General features: G+C 46.2%; 2 protein-coding genes across 2 annotated transcripts in view; one reads left to right on the forward strand and one right to left on the reverse strand.

The window, feature by feature from the left end:
• stt3b (STT3 oligosaccharyltransferase complex catalytic subunit B) overlaps nucleotides 1-2,175 on the forward strand; it is a 29,494-nt gene extending 27,319 nt beyond the window's left edge. Inside the window, exons 15-16 of the mRNA XM_083678734.1 lie at nucleotides 1-164; nucleotides 449-2,175. The exon at nucleotides 1-164 is cut by the window's left edge and continues 46 nt beyond it. Of these exons, the coding sequence (XP_083534860.1) occupies nucleotides 1-164; nucleotides 449-532 (248 nt within the window). The 3' untranslated portion in view covers nucleotides 533-2,175. The remainder of the gene's footprint in view (nucleotides 165-448) is intronic.
• Nucleotides 2,176-2,792: 617 nt separating this feature from the next.
• The window catches only part of osbpl10b (oxysterol binding protein-like 10b), a gene marked incomplete at its 5' end in the record, with an annotated part of 33,251 nt that continues 16,043 nt past the window's right edge, over nucleotides 2,793-20,000 (reverse strand). Inside the window, 6 exons of the mRNA XM_083679429.1 lie at nucleotides 2,793-4,819; nucleotides 5,140-5,293; nucleotides 7,832-8,014; nucleotides 8,258-8,444; nucleotides 12,154-12,661; nucleotides 15,491-15,640. Coding sequence (XP_083535555.1) covers nucleotides 4,775-4,819; nucleotides 5,140-5,293; nucleotides 7,832-8,014; nucleotides 8,258-8,444; nucleotides 12,154-12,661; nucleotides 15,491-15,640 — 1,227 coding nt within the window. The 3' untranslated portion in view covers nucleotides 2,793-4,774. The remainder of the gene's footprint in view (nucleotides 4,820-5,139; nucleotides 5,294-7,831; nucleotides 8,015-8,257; nucleotides 8,445-12,153; nucleotides 12,662-15,490; nucleotides 15,641-20,000) is intronic.

Raw genomic sequence — 20,000 nt, forward strand, 5'->3', positions numbered from 1 at the left:
AGATCGGCAACAAGGACATCAAGCTGAAGCACCTGGAGGAGGCGTTCACATCGGAGCACTGGCTGGTCAGGATCTACAAGGTGAAGAAGGAAGAGAACAGGGACCCTCTGGAACACAAGCCCCGGGTCACCAACACCACCAGGCAGAAGTACACCTCCAAAAAGGTAAAGGCACCATACAGCCCACTTCTCTCTGTCAGTCTCTCTCATTCCCTCTCCTGCTGTCCTGGGGTGAGATTCCTGAAGGCTTTGTAGCACTATGCTCCTTTTTAAATTCATTGTCTGCCATCATATCTACATACAAATGATCTTGGTACTGTGGCGGTTTTGGGAATCTCACCTCTGTGTCGTGGGGAACGCTGACGTACAGTGTGATGCTGCTCTTGGTGTTTCACTTTGCATCCATCTGACAGACAACATGTTCCGTTTTGTTTTCTCTCTACTTGCAGACTGCCAAGAGGAAGCGTGGACACGTGAAGAATAAACTTCTCCTCAAGAAAGGCAAGAAATTGAACAACAAGAAGTCGGTTTAAGCCGAAAACGAGGAGGAGCCGTGGGAGAGAGGAGAAGAAGAAACAACCATTCAAAACGCAACAAGCAAGTAATCCACCAATCAAGATGAGTAATGAACACCACCACCAGTGGTCTGGAGACCCCTGCCACCTGAACGTCTTTGCCTTGACGTCCAGGTCTGCGATCACCGCTGTGACGGGAGGCTCCGTGACCCCACCCACTGCCCTCTGTTAGGGTGGGGGTGAGGGTATCGGCTAGTCCGAGATCTCCATCGGTTTTAACCTGAGGAACTTTGACCTTTGACTCGCATTTATTTTGTACTTGAATGTTCTGATGAGACGGGAGAGCTGTCCTATACCAGGGCATAGCAGGGCAGGGAAAGGCAGTCAGTATGTTTCTGTGGTTATCAGTCTCTTAACACACACACACACACACACACACACACACACAATCTTTAACAAGAAAAAAAACAACACAAAGAACAAATTAGTAAAGCTAAGCGAACTTGGAAGCAGTCATGCAAAGACATTCCATATTTCATGGTGCAAACTTGTTACCTTTAAAAAAGATGAAGGAAAGAAAGAGGAGTTGTGATGAGGCGGATGGTAAATGTTATTAATAAGAGGTGTGGATGGTAAATGTTATTAATAAGAGGTGGATGGTAAATGTTATTAATAAGAGGTGGATGGTAAATGTTATTAATAAGAGGTGTGTATGGGTGCATGTTCAGACTTATTGCATTAGATTTACAGGATGTGGTATCTGTTTAGTTCCTGTTAGCCTTGTGTCGCTATAATTCAAATATGTACATATTTTGCATAAGTCACAAATATCTTCAAGGGGTACAGGATGGAACATTGTGATTTGGAATAAAGTCTATTTTGGACACAATGGATTATACGTTACCATAAACGTAACAACTTCCCGGAGAACAGAAAACACGACTTCACGATGCAGTAAATTACTGATCTTTTTAACCTGTTTCCTCATCAGCTGATGCACTTTAGCCACAGCCTCTCTCCTCTCAACTTCTTTTTAAAGGTAACAAGTATAACACATTTTCTGGTACATAAATAACCGATTCCAGTGAACTGTCTACGAGCTTTACGCCTCCTGAATTGTCCGCCGGAGAACACTGCGGTCCTCTGAGAGCAGGGATAGAGCTTGTTTTCAAAGGGGTTCAACTTAAACTACCACCCTGTGTCTCACTACTACTACTACTCTTAACCAGCCTGTCCCCTAAACGTTTATCAATCCCCCTTGTTCATTTTCTCTTTATGTCATATAGATCTTGACTTGTCTAATTTCACCTTACTCTGTGCGTGCACTGCTTTTATTTCTGTACGGGGGAGGGTTTGAGAAGAGAACCCTCACCAAGTCAATGCGGGTGGAGAGGAATTGTATTGGCCTTAACAGCTTACCACAGAAAACCATACCGAAGTATCCGAGCTCAGCTTAGGCAGAGACTTGTCTGTCTGTAGGGTATTTATTACATGAACCATGGAGGCTAACATAAAAGTTGCAGCGTCCTGTCATGAAATGCAAAAAAAATATTTTTTGTTTTTTTTTGTTTTTAAATCAAGGTTTATTCCATCAATTGTAATGAAATGGATGCTGGTGTGAGAATGAAAAATGCCTTTTTGAATAAAGAGGTTGAATTAAAGTGGTGTGTGTGTGTGTGTGTCAGTGTGTCATTCTTTACAATGTCATCCCATACTGCACATATTGTAGCCTTCATCAGGGATGAATCCAAAATATACATGTATTGTTAGATCCAGTAGGGGGCAGCACTCTCCTTATAGGTTTGCTGCATATATACTGTTGTGTGTCTACATTGGGATCATTGGGTTTCTATTCCAGAGGACACATTCTTGAGACAGGTTAGATCATTTCTCCCTTCATCCAGAAGCAAACCCCTAATCCCTTCACTCTAGATATTGGTGTTGATCTTATAGGATTGGATCGGTTTAAGCAAGATGGTAGTGGCTCCACGTTGACCTCTTGATAAGCTAGGTGAATTTCTTTTCATCTTTCTTTTAGTTTTTTTGTTACACCTATCCAATCCTCTCAGATCTATACGAGGGTCTCCAGGGCTGAAGGAGTAGGGGCTTGTCGTGGTTTTTAGAGAAGACCTAAATCTCCCCACATTCTCCCATCATCATTACGCAACAGATTCCATAGAACAGTCAAGAGTATGTGATCATCATACGATCTTTATTTAAACAAATACAGATCTTAAAACCCTATCCCCCCCCCCTACCCAATTTCTTAAGACTACCTTCTAAGTCAAGTGTTGCATAGGTTCTACACAGGTGGACAAGTGTTTGGTCAAAGCTCTGTGATGGTTACACTGCAGTGTCGTACTTCACACAAACATTCATACATCATTAAGGAAACTAAACAGATTGTATATTAACGTCAGGACAGCGGTAGAGGAGTTATACACTTACCAATCCTCATCTATACTATGACCTTCACACTTCCTTATCTTCCTGTCTAGAAAGTGTATAATAGTGCTTCTCTGATTAAATAAGGCAAGACAGGCAACGCTACGCATTCATTCAGGTTCTTCCCGTAATGGGATCCCAAAACAGTCCCAAAAAGAGTCAGCAAATTCTAAGCAAGTGAACGTCGTCGTTCCTACTCAGAATGAGGAAACTTGGACCAACGGCGTGGGTCGTTATTGGAGCTACAGTTACATGGCAAGCCTCTCCTTCTTCATTGTCACGGTAACACAGCTGCTAGGGGGCTAAAAGCCAAACTAGGATCAGGGGATTGAAACCAAGAGAATAGGTACATAGATACATTAGACCTAGATTACAAAGGCCAATACGTCAACTTAGGACCCAACAAAGTGATTTACAACTCATGTTATACAGAGACAATCAGATATTATTCTATGTGAGGAGGAACAGGGGTTTCGAGGAAATAATGTAAGCTGTTTATTCAAACTAGTTCTACTTCCAGTCAAGATTATCTCTGAATTGCAGCTGATCCTCCTGTCACATGGGATTTGTGTATCCTGGATACCGTAATGACTTGACAATGGTTTCGTTTACATAAAGACCTGGCGCCACACAGGAACGAGCCACAGCGCTGGCAAAGGCTACGTAATGCTACTGTAGTAGGGGAAATCTGCCTCTGTTCTTCCCCCATTCTGTCATCTAGGTTCCATGACCACTACAATATCTGTGTGTGTGTGTGTGTGTGTGTGTGTGTGTGTGTGTGTGTGTGTGTGTGTGTGTGTGTGTGTGTTGTATGTTCTTACCCATCCTGGTTGTATGAGGCCAGCACCACACTGGAGCTGGAGTAGGCGTTGCTGGTAACCCAGGTACAGTGTGTGTGTGTGTGTGTGTGTGTGTGTGTGTGTGTGTGTGTGTGTGTGTGTGTGTGTGTGTGTGTGTGTGTGTGTGTGTGTGTGTGTGTGTGTGTGTGTGTGTGTGTGTGTGTGTGTGTGTGTGTGTGTGTGTGTGTGTGTGTGTGTGTGTGTGTGTGTGTGTGTGTGTCAATACTGTGAGGGCTGGTGAGGAAATATTGTCCAAAGTATTAGGGACAATCACCTCTGACTACATTCTAATTGGCCAAAGGAGGATGTTCCTCTTTATACTGTACATACTGGAGCGTGTCATGGACAGTGTTACCATGGACATACATAGACATACATACATCATACAGCAGATGTGCAAAAAACCTCTGTGGCCAATAACATTGTACAGTACATGTGTATATATGTGCAAACCAGTGGAGCCTCCACCAGTGCAAACATATGAGAAATGAGGGGGGGTGGTAGTATTGTATTGTCTACTGGTTTTTGGATCTACTGTATAAACAAAATAAATACTAACTGTCCTACTAGAGTGAACCAACAGCACCAGGCCCCTCCTCTGTCCTGCCAACCTCTTCCATGTTTCCATCCAATCCGTCTCCGCAATAACAGCCGTCCTCTTCCTCCAGGATCATGTGGAGCGGGAGCAGGGTAGCTTCTGATAGCAGGAAGGCTCAGTGACCTCACTGCTTGACCGTGTCCGTTCTCCCCTGGTAGTCTTTGGCACCTCTCATTCTAGTTGAATGTCTGATGGACGTGGGCTGCTCTCTTCATCCGCCGCAATCCTCGTCTCCTCGTTACCTCTCCTCATCTCCTTGTCTCCTCTCTCTCCGCGGCTGGACAGCCTTCTGTTCGTGTTGCCGTGGCTTCCCCCTGAGCCAGGGCCGCTCTCTGTGACGGACAGCTGGCATCAGGCCTCCAAGGCTCCTCCTACTCATCAGTGAGTCTTCCACAAGGGGTTGTGATACACCCAGCCTTCACCCTGGATACCGGATGCATGGACACACACACACACACACACACACACACACACACACACACACACACACACACACACACACACACACACACACACAGAGGAGAGAGGAAAATAACAGTTTCAAAACTATTTCTCTTGCGCTGATCACTCTATTCCACTCCAATCTATTCATATCAAGTGGGTTTTTATGTGGATGTTTAAAAGAACCGACTCTGACTGTGAAAGAGAGGATTGAAAATAGTCCGGGGTGATTTTCAATCGTCAAGGTTGGAGGCAGAGGTACTGCATACTGTATGTCAGGAGTTGAGGTCAGCATTCCTCACCTCTTTGATGAAGTACTTGGGTTTCCATGTTGTTTTGGTGGCAGCTCTCTGCCTCCCCTCGCTGCGCTGTTTCTCCTCCAGGCGATGTTTGTGTTCTGTTGCCGTGTCGATGTTCCCTGCCTTCAAAGACGCAGTGACATGCTGCCATAGACGCCTGTCCAGGTAAACAAGGCAATGACATGACATCATTTTCCCCACTTCTCAACACAACTCTAACTATAGAGTTGTGTATTTACTCATCATGATAGTACATCATATAGACATCATAATTGACTATAGTACCACACACACACACACACACACACACAGGCACGCACACACACATGCGCGCACACACGCACACACACACACACACACACACAGACACACACACACATACGCGCATGCACACACACGCACACACGCACACACACACACACACAGAATTAATTTCCCACTCTCACACACACTTTGTCAAGAGGAAGCCAGTGAGATCTGGGGAATGGATTTAATTAGTGGCAGAACCTGTCCTGACGTGACCTCTTCTATAACAGGCACATTGGCAAAGCACGACGCAACCTCTCCTCCGACACCTCCGTGTGAATAGCAGGTCCGCTAATGAAAGCCTCTCCTAACTCCTTGGCATTTGAAGTAGTGGAGGAGGAACGCACATCCCCCTGGACCCTGCCCTCTCTCTCTCCCTCCACATTCCTCTCTGTGCATTCATGTTCATATGTTCTCCTCCTCATTAGATGAATATTGCATGAGGCGCTGAGCACCAGAAGTTCCAATTAACATACCGCACATGTGGAGGGAGGAGGGGGTCCTCAGGGGGCTATAGGATGAGCCCAGCGTGGTGGGGTGGACAGGGTGCAGCGGTGCACCGTGATCAACTAATCCTCATTATGTCTTATTGGGAACAGGAATAGGGCGGATTTAGAGTAAAGTTGTCCATGCATATCATTGAGCAAAGACCCAAGAGTCTAAACTACATAAAGAGTCGACATTAACTTAACTCCTGGTGAGAAATGTACTTGTGTGGTCATTCGCAACAACCATCGACTGTATATCACCTTGTCCTTGACAGTACTTTGGCAAGACATACTGTATGAACAACAGGAAGAGACGGTGTGTCTGGGTCTATTTTGGTTGTGGGACTGCTTATAATTGTTCATGCATATTATTCATGTCGAATACAGTCGGGACTCTACTCTAGATTTTAGACTTGTGGTCATTGGAGAATAGCATACTCACAGGGCTGGTTTGTCTGACACAGATTAAATTTATCCCAGACTAAAAAGAATTGTCAAAGGGGATTTTCCATTGAAAGTGTGACGTTGTCCAGGACTAGTCTTAATCTGTGTCTGGGAAACCATGGGGTGTATAGATAGATACCAACAGACATGTCTATCTACTGGACTGTGGTGAGGTGCTGTACCTTGAAAGTACTTTGGCAAGACACACAAACTACAGGAAGAGTTGGTTGGTGTGACTGGGCTCCTAACTGCCACCCCTCTCCAGAGTGTCCTCCTTTGTTCACCACACTAACCAGGCACTACACAAGTATTATTAACGAAGCATCGGAACAAATTAAGGCCGTGGTGGCATGGCGTGGTGTGTGAAGCAGTGGGTGTGTCACTCAGGACATTGTGTGAAGTCACAGGAGGCTGGTGGAGGCGGAAATCGGAGGACATGCTCATTGTAACTCATGGAAGGGAGTGAGAAATGGTATGAAACAACGTGAGGGTGCGTGTGTTTGATACCGTTCCTCATTCCATTCCCTGCATGACAATGAGACCGTCCTCCGATTTCTACCTCCACTAGCCTCCCCTGGCGTAAAAGCCACAGGAGCGCTCTCAGCAAGCCCCTACATACACCCTCATTCTCTCTGACACTCTGTCTCAGGGATTAAGAGCACTCAGATCTCCTCCACGCACTCACAAGACACCGTCGACTCATTCTAAAGTTGTCATGCACTCTTTCATTTTTCTTTCGATTGTTAGCAGGCTACTGTTCCAAAACACTTTGAGCCTGTCCAACATTCATCCCACCACTGTAGAACCACGGACCACGACGTCTAGCCAATAAGACACCTTGGGGAGAAGCTTGGAATCATTTATTTGGATGCAGACGCATGCCTGCTTTGTCCTTTTGACTCTGAGACTTGAGGGGACTCTGAGGGGAACTCTGTGACGTCAGTGTTCTAATCTGTGTGTGTGACTCTGTGACCTCACACCGTGAAACCAATCTCTCAGTTTGGCGGTGTTCCTGCCAATGTTCCACCAACAGTGTGTCAAGGCGCTCCCCCACAAAGCTGTTTGATTATGCAGTGTTGTTGGTGCGCAGGCTGCTGTTTATGTGGAACTTAATAGCATTTTCAGGGAGAGGAGGATACACACGCAGATTTTTTTGCAAAGGCGGTAATATACCCAGAAGACAAATCTCTGATATTTACTGGCAAAGACAAGCTGCTATGGCAGGCATGTTAATCCTCTCTAAGAGGCTTGGTGGAGAATGGGATAAACTTGCTTTAGAAACATCACATATTCCACCTCTGGCTCTGAGAATTAGGTCCGTCTTTCTGACCAAGCAGCACTGCCAGTAGAGTAGTGTAATTTGAACAGCATTAGTGCCACTCACCGACAATGATAATCTGTCCATCAACCAAAAGCTCCTTATCAAGCACCGACAGGCACCATTTCACTCCACTTACCGTGACTCAAACTGTCCCTGTTTCTCTACGGGCCGGATCTTCTTCTTGATGACTGGCAGTTTGGAGGTGTCAATCACTTTGGTCTCCCCGCTGCTGTAGGTGAACTCCAGGGTTCCATTCCACTCCCCCTGAGCTTTACACACGATGGTGCTGGTGGGGTTGTGCTTGACCTCTGCTGTCACTCTGGCAGCCATAATCAACACCAATTAACTTTTGCAGTGGATGTTATTATTAGTTCACACATGCACACACACACACACACACACACACACACAGACACACACAACACACACACACACACACGACACACACACACACACACGACACACACACACACAATGCCACACACACACACACACGACACACACACACACAATGCCACACACACACACACACACACACACACACACACACACTCTAACCCACCTGTGTACTTTCCCTCCGTAGAAGGGTTTGGTGTGAAAGGTGACGGTAGCTGAGTAGCCACTCTTGGCACAGCTGATGGAGACCTTGCCCCCCAGCTCCACCCAGGGCACCGTGAGGATGGAGCGGGCGTACGCACAGGGCAGAGTGAACACATACTCCTCCTCATGTTCCAGGAGACGCAGGACACCTAGCAGAGAGAGAGAGAGAGAGAGAGAGAGAGAGAGAGAGAGAGAGAGAGAGAGAGAGAGAGAGAGAGAGAGAGACGGAGACAGAAGTCGATAAGAGCTGTGACTGTGACATATAGGTGACATTAACCAGCTCTAGGAAGCATTATGCTGCTTACGCTCCTTCATTTATTATCCCTTGGTTACTGCATCTGTACGTTGGCTAATGCATAAAAGGTTTAATGCTTTGCACCGACAATCTGTCTGTTTGTACTTGGGGCTTAAACCTGCCAGTGGACGTTGTTTCACCTCATACAGCACACATTCATTCATTTCTACAGTACACACCACAGTACCACAGTATCACAGAACCACAGTACCACAGTACCACAGTACCACAGCCTCATAGGAAAGGTGTTCGGGCATTACTGTAGGCCTGTGGTGAGGTTATGCAAGTCTTGGGGCAGTGGTGGCATATAACCTTGCTTGGCAGGAGGCAGGAGGCAGGAGGCAGGAGGCAGGAGACAGGAGACAGGAGACAGGAGGCTTTGGACTGTGCTGCTGCTGCTCCTCCTCCTCCTCCTCCTCCTCCTCCTCCTCTATGGGCCTGGCCCTCTTTCCCCCTGTTACATAAGAGACAGCTGTCCTGTGGAAAATCTGCTGCGGGCACACGCCCAGGTCTGGCAGATACACATCTGTTTCCCCAGACAGGAGGGGGTAGGGGGGGGGCGGTGTGGTGGAGGAGGGGCCCTGGCCCACCTCCCTGCTCAGTGCCCCTTGGCTTTTTCTCCAGAAGGGTCCAACACAGAGGCACGTTGCAGGAAGCCCTCCCCTGGCTATGCCCATGTGAGAGTGCAGGGTCAGCGTTTTCCCATAGAGCCCAGCCTTGCCCTGGCAGGCTGGCTGGCACGCAGGGCAACACAGGGCAACACATGTCGCACAGAGCCATCCACCATGCCTGCCACACAAGGACACCATGTTGGTACAGGGGGCAAAGAGAGTCAACTTGGTGCACTGTGTTTGACTGGGCGTGTCTGAAGCATCTTAGGGTTGTCGTGGAGCTGGGTAGAATACAGAGGTTTTCTCTGTCTGTTCAGAAGGCTGGGGGACACCGCACCGCAGAGTCCCATGACTTTGCTTGGATAATGGTCTCTATACAAGATGTGCTGTTAACTTCTCCATGCGACCCAGTTTTTTTCCTCCTGGGAAGTGTGGTGTGTGTGTGTGTGTGTGTGTGTGTGAGTGTGTGTGTGTGTGTGTGTGTGTGTGTGTGTGTGTGTGTGTGTGTGTGTGAGTGTGAGTGTGTGTGTGTGTGTCTCGAGTTGACAGGGAAAAATAATCATTTATTCGTTGAAAAATGCACCAATAAAGATGCATTGTTCTGGATTCATAAGTGCATCCAGTATGTGATCAGCTGTACCAGAGGAGCACATGATGGGAGTGCTGGAGGGCACTGGACTGAGTGTACGAATGAAGGGTTGTGATCATGTTGACTACTGGTGAAGAAGCTCACTGAGCCTAACTGACCGCTTGTGTTCCTCAGGCCCAGTCTCACTGCTTCACTCTGGACAACCAGCCGAGGTACCCACCTATTGTAGGTTCCTCAAGTGGAAGTCAACCTCTTGAGGCCCGGTCAACCTCTTCAGTGAAAAAAACCATGTTCTTATTGACTTATTATTAACTGTTATTGACTGTTATTATTGACTGTTAACAGTCTTATTGACTGTTCTTATCCTACCACCTACCACTGACATACATATTTGTCATGACTGCAGAGTCACGACCAATCTTCCGCTGTAGATTGAAGACCCATCTCTTCAGGCTACATCTTAATGGTCCCTCCTAAAGACCTCTTCACCCCCACTACCCCCCTGTATAAGTTTCTCTCCTGTTAATAAAATAAAATGAAAAATAATAATAATAATAATTCCTTCTTCTAGCATTGTGAGAACTATGGCCCCTGGTCTGAGCATTGATTACTTTATCTTATGATGACTGATGCATAGATGATTCACTTACTTAAACAAATGTATTTGTTGTAAGTCGCTTTGGATAAAGGCGTCTGCTAAATGCCATAAATGTAAATGTAAATGTAACAAATTGTACTACCTGGTTGTACATGTTGTATATATTTGAATAACAGAAGGAGTCCTTTCTGGATCTAATCATCATTCTTTTGTCAGTGTGAGATGAATGAAGGCGTTCACCACCGCCCTGTAACAACACCACCCTGTAACAACACCACCCCCGCACCATATGACTGCTTTCTCTCCTGGGCTCATTAGCATAGCACATATCACTCAGGGGGGGCAAGAGAACGTGATCAGCCTCGTTAGTAATTAATGCTGTCCTAATTACAGCTCGACCTAATTGGCCGTGGGATGAGGCTAGCATGCTAGCGCTGCTCTCTTCTCTCTCACTCTCGCTCGCTCACTCACTCACTCACTCACTCACTTACCACTTCGGTTTCCCCTACACCTGAGCTCCATCTCTCTAAGATAAAGATGATGTGTTACCCTCCCTACTGTCACTAACACAGAGAGAGTCCTCACATATACAGGAGGCCCGTGGAGGCTGGTGGAGGTAGAAATCGGAGGACGGGCTCATTGTAATGCATGGAACGGAATGAGAAACACGTTATGTTTGATACCGTTCCTCATTCCGTTCCATGCATTACGATGACCCCGTCCTCCGATTTCTACCTCCACCAGCCTCCCCTGCGGTCGGCCTATGAGAACAGAGAGCAGCCTTTGTGTCTGTGTTCTCTACAACGGAGCAGCACAGCGTAAAGGGTACACTGTGACTAGCTGCACACAGTCAGTGAGCACATGGCTCTTTATGAAGTGAACAGCTGCTGGCTGACGAACGGAGGAGTATATCTGCACCAGTAAGCAATGTGAGCCTTGGGTAGAGACACCTTAACTGTGTAGCCTGAGATACAACCAGGGCTAGAGGACAGAGAATGGTACGGTGGAGTAGCAGGCATAGGCTTCTGAAAGAGACAACAGACTTTTCAGAGGTATAGGTTGGGATTCGTGTTGTATTGCAAAGAGCTCTGTGCTCCTGGAAAAGCACTACATGTATATGTGATCCAGGGCCATTCTTACTCCACAGTAGACTACAGCAGCATTTCTGAATTTATATTCTAGCCTAATAATACAGGCAGTTGAACAGGCTTTCCGACACATTTGATTCCATAATATTTTAGCAATGTGGAGCAAGGACTGTTGCTGAAAATATTCTGTAACAACACAGACGTCAAGAAATTATGAAATACATTAGTCATTATGACGAAATAATTATGAAATGATACAATTATTCTAAAGTATTTTCATTGTGTTTTCAGTGTATTGCTATACCCAGAACATGACTCAGTTCAGCACACACACACAGTATTTAGTAATGAAGCGTCACTATACTCCCGCTAAAACATAAGCCTATTCCATGGGCGTCTGCCAAGCAATTAAATGCTACTTTCAATCTTGATGCGATTACTCTGGATTAGAACATTATAATAAAGCTTTCAACACAATTAAACCCTCTAATTAAACCTTAGAATGTGATTAAAAAACGTAATCAGTGAGTTGACAGGCTTTCAGTGATCTGCCCATTATCACCAACCAGATAGTCTGAACTGTTGTCGACACAGTGGCCACGACGACCGTAAGAGACCAACAACAGCAAACGTAACAAGAAACTACAAACTATCTTAATACAATACAATACGCTTACCTTCCCCAATCATGGTAACTCCGATAGACATGCCCATGAACTTGCTCTTGGTCCAGACGTGAGTGTTCACACACATCTTCCTCTCCTTGCATTCACAGTAGAACCCAGACACAGGTGGGTGATGGGACACCTGCTCCGCCACAAAGCGTACGCGGTAGCAGTCAGCGTTGTCCTCTGTCCGAGCGGGGTCTCTCGGCGAGGGCACGGGGGCGGGCGTGGGTGCGGGTGTAGGGGCCGAGCTGTTAGTCCTGAGGGGGCGGACGCGTTCTCGGGGGACATCCCAGGAGCAGCGGAAGCTCTCTCCTATGATGGGGTTGTAGGGTTTCTTGGCCACTGCGCCCTTGCGCCCTTCATGGAAGGCGGTCAGGTAGTACTCCACGAAGCGTATGATGCGTTCCTCTGGCGTGGTCCCTGCTGTGATGGCCAGGAACATGTCTGGGTGGGCCATGAAGTTGGCGTACATCTCCAACAGGGAGCGCTTCTCCAGGATAAACGTGGGGAGCACCACCTGACAGAGAGAGAGAGAGAGAGAGAGAGGGAGAGAGAGAGAGAGAGAGATAATAGATGAAAAAGTGAGATAGATGCTTTATTGCATAAAACTAACAGACGTATGACGAGTGATGTCTGTGTAGAAAAGTGAATTGACCATAGAGGCTCTGACTGCTTTAGACATACACACACACACACACGCACGCACACACACACACACACACACACACACACACACACACACACACACACACACACACACACACACACACACACACACGTTGTTGCCCCCTGCCAGTGCTAGATCGATAGAGTCCTATCCTGCTAACATTGAGAGAAGGCTCTCTGATATTTATAGATAACAGTGAGCAGCACAATCCCTCTGTGACGTGTATTCTCCCCTCCAGTCGATCAATGCGCAGCCCTCTCCCCACCGGCACATCACTCTCTGACAAACATCATTATCTTCACACACACACACACACACACACACACACACACACACAGACACACACACACACACAGACGCACAGACGCACAGACACACAGACACACAGACACACAGACACACACACGCACACGCACACGCACACGCACACGCACACGCACACACGCACACACGCACACACGCACACACGCACACACACGCACACACGCAGACACACATCTATAACCAGGCCTCGTCTGGTCTATTACAACCAACCTGGCCCTGGAGAGAGAAAACACCTTGCATCGATTTCTACTGAGCGTTGCTAACACACCAGAGCCAGAGGGGGAAATAAGATCAGAAACATCATGTCTCTCTCCAATAGTGTTTGGTAAAAGAGAGTGAGTGATCTACTGTAATCATCAACTAACCAGAACAGAACTGTACTGTGAAGCAGTAGAGAAATGAGATGGCTTTTACCCAAAAGGGGCCTCACTTGAAGCTGGATTATAAAGTAACTACCCTACAGTACGTCAGAGATGAGGTGTTGTTATGAAATATCAGCAAATTGCTAATCAAATAGTAATGATTACACTGTATAAACAACATATATATAAAACATATATATAAAAAATGGTAAACATGCACACACGCACACATCATCTCACCTAACAAAGGATATAACATCAGACAGAGAGGCATGAATTAAGTGCATTAAAAAACCATCATCTAAGATTTTCATCAAAAAATGTAAAAAAAAAAAAAAAAAAAAAAGAAAGAAAGAAAAAGAAAGAAAAAAATACCGGTTTCGTATTAGATTACATAAAGCACAATCAGTTACAATAGAGCCGTCAATCGACAGAGTGCTAGTTCTCTCATATTCAAACAAGCCTTTTCGTGGAATCCTGCCAGAATTAGAATTCAAAAATCAATCTCTCGCCTGAAGCCATAAAGTAGATCAATTTGAGGAGAGAGAGAGAGAGAGAGAGAGAGAGTCAGAGCATCGCTGTTATGCATAAGTGTGTCTTCATCTGATTGGATAGATGGATGGATGGATGGATGGATGGATGGATGGATGGATGGATGGATGGATGCATGGATGGATGGAGTATGTAAACCAGTGTGTGATTGAGCGTTGGCCTAGTGTGATACATAGACTATGGTGTTCAGGTGTCAAAGTCAAAAGGTAGCTGTAATTACCAAGTGGTCCACACATTCTCCGCATTATTCTTCATAATCAGTTCACTGGTCCATTTAAAATCACACAGTGCTCATTGATCCACACGATGTCTCACAGTGACACACATATGGGATTAGTCACTGCACTCACCTGAGCACTCATCTAGCTGCCAGTTCTATTCATCTACCAGGGTGACAATAGTGGAACTCTAGTGGAATTAGTGGCATAATGAAACTCCAACATTAGGTTGATAGTGTATGCTGTATTCATATACAGTAGTATCCCCAGTCTGCAGACAATTGTGGGACAGATCTGGTCTCGTGTTGACACATTTGCCAGATACGGCATGTATTATATAGGCCCTGTAGCTACTGGGTCATCTTTGGTCTGAGTGTGGTTGGGATCTGGGTCACATCCACAAGCTGGCCAAGGTCTGGCCATTTGGTGGCAAAGATAACCTACCATATCCGGCCACATCCGGATGCCGGTAGAAAATAGAGTGGGTCAGATCTGGGCCGTCATTTCTGTGCTGGCAGGGTCTACAGTATTTTGTAGCATTGCTATGTGTGTAGACAGGGATGGTTAGACAGCTGTTGCCAGTGTGGAGGAGTAGCATTCCCAAACAGGAGACTTTGACAAATAGATAATACAAAAAAACTAAAAACTATTCACATTAGTTCACTATTCACATAGGAATGTTGGATTTTTCTTTAGCTTCAAATTCAATTCTATTTTTGCTGTACTACATTAGCTCCAGGTGCGATGGGGAGTGTGTAGAGGACAGGGGCTGGGCAGATGGGGGCTAGGGAATGAACCAACTAAATAAATAATCTGTCTTTTTATTTTTTTAAAGGTATTTTATGCGTGTCAGCACCTGGCCCTCTCAACCATCTGTGGCTGAGGGGGGAGATTTGTAGGCACTGATGGCTGGGCTTCTCTTTCATTACTGCTTATTTCACCTGTGTGAGGTTTATGAACAGCTGAACAATTGCCCAGTTCAACATATAGCTATTAACTAATGTGCTATTAACTAATGTGACGTCCATGCCCAGGTAGACTCCTCTCACCCACATGAGCTCCATGCCCAGTTGGCATATACCCACAACCATGTGAGGTCCATGCCCAGCTACAGTCCCTACCCGTGTGAGGTCCATGCCCAGCTACAGTCCCTACCCGGGTGAGGTCCATGCCCAGCTACAGTCCCTACCCGTGTGAGGTCCATGCCCAGCTACAGTCCCTACCCGTGTGAGGTCCATGCCCAGTTTGAGTTGGGACAGCAGGTGGAGGATGATGCTCCGCTGGTCGTCCATGACACCCAGGTCCTCTTCCTCATTGTCTTCCGTGTCTGTGGTCTCCTCCCTTGGATCCACTGCCTCCGGGGTGGGGTGGTTCTGGGACAACACAGTAGACCAATTAAAACACAGGGCTACGAATAAACAGAGAGACTGCATAGACACCCTATCAAATGACACCCTGTTACCCTTAAAGTGTACTACCTTTGAAAAGTAGGCACTATATGTGGAATAAAGTGTCATTTGAGACACAGGGGTAGTGCACTGGGGGATAGGGTGTCATTTAAGACATAGTGAGGCAAAGCGCTGACATCATCAGTCATCGCCAACAACAGAAGTCCTATCTCTAGAAGGTTTGATGAAAACCCAGTGTCTTGTCATGAAGACGGATGGTCATCTCAGGGACATGAGAATGTGGAGAGAATAGAGGCTAATGGCCACCTGTGGCAACCCTTCCAAAGAAAAGATAAATATCTGTCTTTCCTGCTATTCTGCCCATTTACTGTACTGTACAAACTCAGCTCAAGCGTGAAATTAACCTGCCGTTTCGGAAAGAGGCCAGAATAGCCTTGATGACTCATTCTTACGGCGAGTGTCTTTGGTGATGGTACAAAGAATAAGATAATATCCTAGTAGCATCTGATATTAAACAAACTTTTTAATACTCCTTTTTTTTTATCGATTTATCGTATTTCTTCTTCAGTTGACTGGCTACCTGTAATCAAAAGCTCGGTTGGAAGTTGGAAGATTCCTGAAAGCTTGAATGTGCTCCTGACATCCTGTGTTCTGTCATCTCCAACACCGGCCTGGGAGCACTTTACGTCAGCTAATGCGTTTGGTTGCTCCGGCGGTATCTCAGGCGAAATATTGTTCCTAATGCATAATGTAAGGAAGCGCCGTTGTGCGGGCCCCTAAGCATTATGGGACGTGAATAAAAAGCCTTCCTCCCTTTCTCTCATTCCCTCTTCCACTCCCCTCTCTCTCTCTCTCTCTCTCTCTCTCTCTCTCTCTCTCTCTCTCTCTCTCTCTCTCTCTCTCTCTCTCTCTCTCTCTCTCTCTCTCTCTCTCTCTCTCTCTCTCTCTCTCTCTCTCTCTCTCTCTGAGCTGTTTTTCTGTCTCCACATGTACAATGTCAACAGACCAGTGAAGAAGGGACTAAGGGAATCACATGACATCGTTTTTTGGATGGTTTAGTTTGTAATTCAGCCTCCTAAACCTCCCAAACCTACTGTTCTGTATACAACCGTCATGCTGGAAAGGTTATTTTTTTCCTATTACAGTCTGATAAATGGATGGACTGTCACTAACTCATACGACAGCCAAACTGAGAGACTGACAAGCAATGACACAACTAGAATGCAAACAAAATAAATAAACATTGAACACACACACAAAGCTAGCTCTAAAAGACATTTTCCTGACACATTCTCCCTTTCCTACCCGGTTTCCTCTCTCCTCTCCACCTCTGTCTCCCACTCTCTGTGGGAGGGCAGAGAAGTAATTGTGTGTTTCCAGGGAGTAGGTTGGAGCTCCTGTGGGGAGGTATGTTGACTAGAGAGGGAGTTGTGTGTTCCAGGGAAGGAGCAGGTTCGAGCTCCTGCCAACTCAGCTGCCCAGTGAGGCGGATGGGACAGCAATGCACTCAGCTGCCAGCTCCCAGTCTCACCACACGGCTGCAGCTACCAACAGCACACCTGAATATTTCATACTGCAAGAGCACGGCCAAGAGCTGATTTAACTCTCTCTTTGCGTCTCTCTCGTCTCTCTTTCTATCTCAGTGTGACCTGTCTCCTCTTCTGTGGTGTGAAGGAGTGAGTCTCCTCTTTCTCTCTCACTAAGGATACTATTTCCAATAAACATAGGTTACAAAATATAAAAACAAACATACTGAGTTCAAATCTGGTCAAGGTCAACGGATGGGGGATTCACACGTATAAACACAGAACTCTGCTTGACACAATCAATACATGGATCTACAACAGAGAGATGTTGTATGAACAGAGTAGAGAGGAGGAGATACTGAACTGGATGAACTAGCCCTGAGGCTCTCTCTCACTGGGCTGGGAGCTCCTTTAACTCACTCATTCAATACAGTTTGGGTCCCTGTTTCACACATGGAGCAAAACAAATACTTGAACAACTGTTCACAACAAAAAACATTTAGCAAGCAGTCATTATGAGAGATGGGATATGAGATATAACAAATTTACTGGAATTTCCATCTGAGCTATGGCAGGTTTCTTTGCTGCATCAACAACAGACCTCCTTGTGTGGTCTGTTAAAGCAAAACAAATAGCCATTTGATGGCCATTGCAAAGCTCTTACTCCTAATCATGAGTCACATGTCATCTCATTAGTGAAATGATTCCTGGAAATGCACATCGAATAACATTTCCACAAATACCATATCAAACACAGGCAGAGTAGACGGCGGAATTAATTGAAAGAGCAGTTGACAACAATCGTACTACCACTGACGCTCCTCTGAAAACACCAAACTTTTCCTCTCCACAGCCCAGCATCAAGAGACACACAGAGAGAGGGGGGGAGGGTTCCTTCAGAACCGAACACTAATGTTCTCTACAAACCACAGAAAGAACACCAACACAAACTCTTACACTCATTTCCAAAGCAGGGGTCCAGAGGATAAGTCCACAACCTTAAGTCCACATCACTTAAGTCAGCAAAGTTTCCCAAGACGATGAAACTCTCCCTCTTTCTCTCTCTCTCTCCTCTCTCTCTCTCTCTTTTGCCTGTTTATCACAAACAAACAGACTCCCTTCCTCCTTTCCTCCCTCCCTCTCTCTCTCTCTCCTCTTATCTTCGTACCCAGTTCCCCTCTGTGTCCGGGGTCAGGAAGTTCCAGATAAGCTGTTTTTGCTCTGCTCTGCCCTCCCACCACTGAGTAGCATAAAGTACCCTCTCTAACCCACACTCACACTCACGCTGCTGCTGGGCTGACAGGCTACCACCGCCGGCGGCTTGGTCTGAGTCCTGCTGGATTTCATATCCACCATCCAGAGAGAGAGAGAGAGAGAGAGAGAGAGAGAGAGAAGGATGCACAGAGGAGACTGCCTGACCAGTCACAGCAGTATGTTACTATAGAACACAGGGAGAGGGAGGGAGGGAGGGAGGCACGGTGGAAGAAGGAGGAGAGGAGAGGGTGACAGACATTGATCACTGGGGATGGGGAGAGAAAGAGAGAAAGAGAAGGAGAAAGCAAGAGAGAGAGAGAGAGAGAGAGAGAAAGAGAGAGCAGTAGTAGCTGGGATGGCTGCTGCCTGCTACACGTCCAATGGGAAGATTACCAGTGATGCTGACAATCCCCTTCTATCCCTCCCTCCCTCAGCCACTCCCACCCTCCACACACACACACACACACTCCATCATATCCCCGCCTCCTCCCAGGGCCCCGCCTCCTCTCATCCCTCCACCCCCCTACCCCCCCCCATCCCCCATTCCCCCCCTACCCGGCCTAGATGATGCTATGGAACAGTCTGCTTCATTACCAGTATGCATGCAGGCCACTCTGGCAACTGCAGCTGAGATCTCTACCTCTCTATGCTTTCTACCTCTCCATCTTGACCTCTCTCAATTCAACAGCTCACTCTTGTTTTTACACAAATAAACTTATATAACTTTCTTTCACCTTCTGTTATTGTTTTTTCTCTCCTATACGACAAACTTCATCTGTGTAGTTGACAGGGGGATGATGTATTGTACAGTAGAGGAGAGGGGCTTAGCCAGGTTAAAGGGTTCACTAAGCTTTATACTTCAAGGACTCTCTGAGAGAAATCTTCACACTTCACTGGAAGCCCCTTGACCGCTGCATGCCTGTCCAACCTCATCCTCGTCAAAGGTGTGATGCCATCCCTCCTCCTCACTTCTAAAGCCAGGTGCACCTGCTCTTCATCCCATACACTACCGCCCCTTATCATCATCATCCTCATCATAGATACCACCCTACTCCCGGACGTTATATCTCAACCTTAGATCCTCCCATTTTTCATCATTTAATAATAATAACCTTTTATTTATATAGCACCTTTCATACATAAGAATGCAGCTCAAAGTGCTGTACAATACAGTGCTGTAGAGAGCAGATTAAAAACAAAAACAACTATGACATAATTAATCAATACAATAACACCAACATCGCTCAATCTAGTTGCATAGATAGTTGATCAATACAATAAAATCAGCAGAGATAGCATTGATAAAATGCTAATTGAAAATGCTAAATTGAAGAGATGTTTTTATGAGAGGTTTTTAACTGCCGCTTAAAGATGTTTACTGAGCTTGCTTCCCTGGTTTCTTGAGGTACTGGATTCCACAGTTTAGGGGCATAGTTAATAAATGCCGCATGACCAACTTTTGGGTTTTAATAGTAACCTTCAATAAGCCGGCAGCAGAGGACCTGAGTGCCCTTGAGGGCGTATAGATTATCAGTGAATCAGTA

The sequence above is a fragment of the Argentina silus genome (genome assembly GCF_951799395.1).
Source record: "Argentina silus genome assembly, chromosome: 10".
Lineage (NCBI taxonomy): Eukaryota > Metazoa > Chordata > Actinopteri > Argentiniformes > Argentinidae > Argentina > Argentina silus.